This window comes from Poecilia latipinna, unplaced genomic scaffold (genome assembly GCF_001443285.1).
Source record: "Poecilia latipinna isolate Pla-1442-1.1 unplaced genomic scaffold, P_latipinna-1.0 Scaffold989, whole genome shotgun sequence".
Taxonomy (NCBI): domain Eukaryota; kingdom Metazoa; phylum Chordata; class Actinopteri; order Cyprinodontiformes; family Poeciliidae; genus Poecilia; species Poecilia latipinna.
Window position 1 is genome coordinate 258,031 of NW_015113605.1, and position 5,436 is coordinate 263,466.

The 5,436-nt window shown below is 41.9% G+C and overlaps 1 protein-coding gene across 1 annotated transcript in view; it reads right to left on the reverse strand.

The window, feature by feature from the left end:
* The window catches only part of klf11a (Kruppel like factor 11a), a 10,876-nt gene extending 6,837 nt beyond the window's left edge, over positions 1–4,039 (reverse strand). The window contains exons 1-2 of the mRNA XM_015050397.1: positions 3,808–4,039; positions 1,289–1,516 (exon numbers count right to left, since the gene is read on the reverse strand). Coding sequence (XP_014905883.1) covers positions 1,289–1,516; positions 3,808–3,840 — 261 coding nt within the window. The 5' untranslated portion in view covers positions 3,841–4,039. The remainder of the gene's footprint in view (positions 1–1,288; positions 1,517–3,807) is intronic.
* Positions 4,040–5,436: the final 1,397 nt, after the last annotated feature.

Sequence of the window (5,436 nt, forward strand, 5' to 3'; positions counted from 1 at the left end):
ATAAAGTTGTCTATTTCATATAAATATATGTAAAATGGACACATATATATCTATATAGAGACATATATATAGAAAGAGAGATTTAGATATTTATATATATATATATATATATGTATATATCTGACAGCATATGTTGATCAGACAGAACACCGGAGCATGGAGTTTACACAGTCTCTAAAACATTTGCCTAAAATAAGATTTGAAGATATATCACGATTTGCAAACCAATTTTCTCTGACAATGCGGGAATTTTTCAGCTTGGTTCCCAAGGCAAAATCACACCGGAAGTAAAGATACCCAGGTTTGAGTTATGGCGGCCATTGTCTGACGTCACTGTGAAAAGGGGCTATATTGGTAATTATTAGTGGTTTTGCTTTAAATATCTGAAATACAGCTGATCTGGTGGTGTGACGTTTCCTGATTTATACACGTTTTTATTTTTAACCAGTTATGAGGAATGGGGGGGAACTTGAAACTGCTTCTGCGCCAGTTACGCAGCATGTTGTTGCTAGGCAACCGAAGAGTGAGTGAGCTAGTTGATTCCACCCGTCTTGCTTAGCTAGCTAGCTGTGAGCGGTTAAAGCTGTGGATGGAAGTTCAGTGAATATTCTGTACATCAGGGTTGTCCAAAGTGCGGCCTGGGGCCGTTTATGGCCCTTGGATTAATTTTGTGTGGATGTTGACCTGAATTCAAGAAAGACACAAATTTGGCCATCCAACACTTTTTGTAAATTTATTTATGAGGAGATTTTCTGCTGCAAGTTTAAATCTTCTTAAACTGAAATTGTTAAGTACAACACAAAATTTTTTCTTTATTTGATTTATTTTTTTAATATTAAGTCGTGCCACTAATATCCAGGAAGTTTTTACTCAAAACTTTTGGAGTAAAAAACAATTCTGTTATCTGAACATTACATGTGGGTAAATGCAGTGGCGATTGTGGAAGAAAATTCTTACATTTGTTGCTGGGAATAAACTTTAAAACATTTCATAGATTTAAAAAATGGGAAATAATAAGCCCAAAAAGGTAAATAGCAAAATATTTAAGCAAACACAAAATATGTGTTTTTTATTGTTGTGCAGATAAAAGAGAGAATTCACAACAATATTTTTGTGTTTTTAATTGAAAGTTTGGCCCCTGAAAACTTTCAGCTTGGGGATTTTGGCCCTCAGTGCAAAACATTTGGACACCACTGCTACATATTGAATATTCTATCAGATGTATTATCTATTGATATATGTTAGATTACATGTTGTTATTGATTTATTGTCCAGGCTGACTTCCTACCAGTGAGGACAGGGCAATCAGGTCCTTGGGAGCGTCGCCGCCCTCCGGGTGCAGCTGGATGGAGTCGCAGGAGTCGGAGGTGGGCGTCAGTGGGCGGGGCTTAGGAGGCCGCTGGCACCAGAAGCTCATGCTGACGAGCGCCTCGGCGGCCTCCAGGTCGTGGTACTCGACGCACGGCCTCTGCTCCATGGCTGCCAGCGCCGCCGTGTGGCTGTTCACCAGATCCACCTGAAGAACATCAGCAGGTCAGATTAATCCTGAGAGCAACTACTTTGCTCTGAAACATTTATTTTAAGTCTTTTTAAAAATCTGCCAGCTCTTACTATATTCATTGGAAAAACTTAAGACACAATGTACAAGCTGGATGGTTGGATGGTTGGATGGATGGATGGTTGGATGGATGGTTGAGTGGATGGATGGGTGATGGATGGATGGATGCACAAATGATGGATGGATGGATGAGCATATGGTTGGATGGATGGATGGATGCACAAATGATGGATGGATGGATGGATGAGCATATGGTTGGATGGATGGATGGATGGATGGATGGATGGACAAATGATGGATGGATGGTTGGTTGGATGGATGGTCGAGTGGATAGATGGGTGATGGATGGATGGATGGATGGATGGATGATGGGTGGACAAATGTTGGATGATGGACAAATGGTTGGACTCTTAGAGAATAGTAAAGGTTTTTCTAGACCATCAGACTTCAACATAAAACATTTTACTTTCAAGGTTTTGCTTTTCTCTAATGTTCCAGATTCAACTGCCTCCATGTTGTTTTGTATTTTAAAATCTTGGAGAGCCTCCATTTTACTGTCATGTTATTATAAGAACAGATTCAGAGTTCATTTGGTGGAAAATGCTTCATTCTAAGTGGTTTAGATTAGAAGTGAAAACAAAGAAAATGTCGATCAGGCTGATTACGTCTCAGTGAGCAAACCAGGCAATCATTCCTGCATGTCCTGAACGCACCAGCCGACTGTTTGCCTCTTCCTCTGGGAACGAGGGCGCACCACCACCCATCTAATTACCAATGATATCATAGTTTCCCCAAATCCTCCTGAGCCCAAACCGCCTCAGATTCTAAATAAACCAGAACCAGAGGCTGGGGTGTAGCAAAAACACATAAATAATCGACGAATGAACTGGAGGCTGAGCTTGGGAGGTGACTCAGGGACAAAGGGCTTCGGGGTATTTGGCCGAGTTGGAGCAAAGCTCAGCTGCACATGCAGGAAGGGTGGAGGAGAGCGAGCAAGGGGCGAGAGACCATCATAAAACACAGAGAGAGAGAGAGTCCCCTTCTTTCTCTTGCTGTGTTTCACAAAAGCTAAAGGGGACCCTCCCTGCACCCAGAATAGATGACGGAAACAGTTACGCCCCCAAAAACAGGCCACGCCCCCTCCACTGACTCACCCACAGAGAGAGGGAGAGAGAGGGATAACAACAGGAAGTCAAACAAAACAAAGTCAATTTGCAACAAACATGCCAACACTCCCATTTCCCAGCTTCACACGAATGCACCGCTTGATTATAAACAACAGGTTCATGCACACACTAAAGTTCCTTCATGCAGATATCGGCTCCTGATCGTCGTGTTTTGTCGACTATCGCTGTGTCTTGGTTTTTTTCCCCTCCCATACGCGCCCATTTCTGCCGAGTCTTTGTTTTCAGGGGCAGGTTTCAAACAAACTGATCCCTGGATGTGATTCCCTGATCAAATCCAGACTTTCAGACAATATCTGACCAAAACAAAGACCATGTCTGATCAAATTAAAGGAACAATGCTGCATAATATAAAACTAATGCCTGAACATATTCATTATAAGCATTTTTGAGAACCTTAAAATAATCTTATTGCACTTTTCACAAAGACTCACACATACATTTTCTTGATTTTCCAGATATTAAAACATGCATAAATTCCTCAGTTTTATTTTTATTTTACATTATCCACTACTTAAACTTAAATAAAAACCACAAATTAATACAGTCACTAATTATCAAAACCAATCTGGTTGAGGTGGATGAATTCATTTCAACAATAAAACCACATGAAAATGTAATTTCTGATCATTTTTCATGAAAAAAAACAAACGCTGTGAACGACACAATAGGCGGTCGATTGTTTTTCCTGGAGGTGATTCAGCTGAGAAACAAAAGAAACCATCAACCAGACAAACTTTCTGGTGCAGCGATGGATGCATTGCAGGGATGCAACTGTTGTTAGAGAGAAGGGAAGAGACCGCGCGCGCACACAGGCACGTGCGATCCTGCATCCGCACACAAACACACATGCGCGCGCATATGGGGGTTCATTGGGTTCACTGTGACCTCAGATAAACCGGCTGGCAGGCTGAAACACCACCGGATCAGAGTCGGTACCGAATCTGCCGCGGGTTTTATTAGACCAGAGAGATAACCGGACAACTTTAATCCTTAAAAATAAATAAAAATTATAACAATAACAATAAAAACAGACAGGGGAGGACGAAACCGGCCGGGACTCACCTGGCAGGGGCTCCCTAACGAGGAGCTCCGCATGAGGAGAGCGAAAAGGAGCAGAGGAGTACTGGAGGTTCGGAGCGCTGTGGTTCTGCCTGCAGACCGAGCTTCACTTCAGCTGTGAGCAGCCAAAAAAAAAAAAAAAAAAAAAAAAAAAACACAGAAACGAAATTCAGAGCAAGTCTGGCGGGTGGTAACACGCAGCCAATCACAGTTAAAGGTGTAGCGGGCGGCGGCCAATCACCGGCGAGGCGGTTCATGATCCATACGTGGCCGCCAGATGATTGGTCTGAGGCGGGGTGCGTGGCCGCCGGGGGGCGTGGTTAGGGAGTCAGCGGTGTCAGAGTAAACCCGGTGAACCCGGCAGCGCGTGCGATGTGGGGGAAAGGTTGGGGAGGCAGGGGAGACGTGAGGCAGGCGAGCCCGCGAAAACCAGCGGGAGCGCGCGCGGCAGGCTGCGCTGAGACACAATGACTGCCACAAAAACAGCGAAGATATCGACAAAAATTCTAACCTGAAAATGATCAAAACAGGCTCAGACTCGGTTTTAACGACACAAAGGCTCTCTCACACACGGTTTGGGTTCCTGTTTCTGCGTTATTACTTTGTTGGAAAGGCGGAAACGCATCGAACCTCAACAATAACAAAAGATTATCATGTAAAAACACTTGGGTTCCAACTTTGTGTGTTCAATGAACAACAAATTCAGAAATTCCACCACAATTATTAAAGTAAATACAATATTTTAGTTTCAAACAAACTAGTAATCAATGAGTCTTTTGTTTGTTTCTAGAGAAAGAGTGTAAGCATCTGGAAGAAATACATAGCATGCTACGTTACATTTGTTGTGGGAATATGGATATTCCGACATTTTAGTAAAAAAAAATCAACTGGAACACCTCACTTAAGTCAAACCTCCTACTTTGAAATTCTGACAATTTGTCAAACTCCAGCTTTAAGTTCCAATATGGCCGTTCCTTGCAACAACAATCATAAGCTGTGATGAAAACATGTTTATTTTACAAGAAATACTTGTGAAAGGGGGTTTATAACGAATGTCAACTAGATAGCAAGGCCAGGAAAAACTTTTAATTAAATTAAATTTAGTGAGGGAGAGGGAAGTATGTCAGTTATGCTAGCTTGACTTTGACAACCGTAAGATTTAGATGTGCTGTGTAGTTCGGTGTGTTTGGTTTCAGTAACAAAAAGACGACCTAAACGCCAACTGTCTGATATGACAGAGGAGGCGTTTAAATGAGCTAATCAACCACAGCGATCACTTAATAATCTCAAAGTAAACATCAAGAAAACATCAAACTAACTGATTGAATGTTCTGTTGTTTATGTGGAAGATGTTTTAAAGTTTTTTGGTGATGAATCCTGATACATTTGGTGGCGTTGCTGACAGTTGCTATGGCAACGAGTATGTTTGGCATTACTGGCTATGGATGGCAAATAAAAGAATAATCTTTTTGCCCTCCATTCTGTGCATGCTATACTTCAAAATCCACATAAAAAAAAATCGTAGACGGAAATATGGCTCGTGCTTCTCTGGAGTCCCAAAGCCTTTCATATGGATTTCCAGTTATTTTTGTGAACTTTTCATGAATTTCTTTAGATGGGGGATGATGTGAT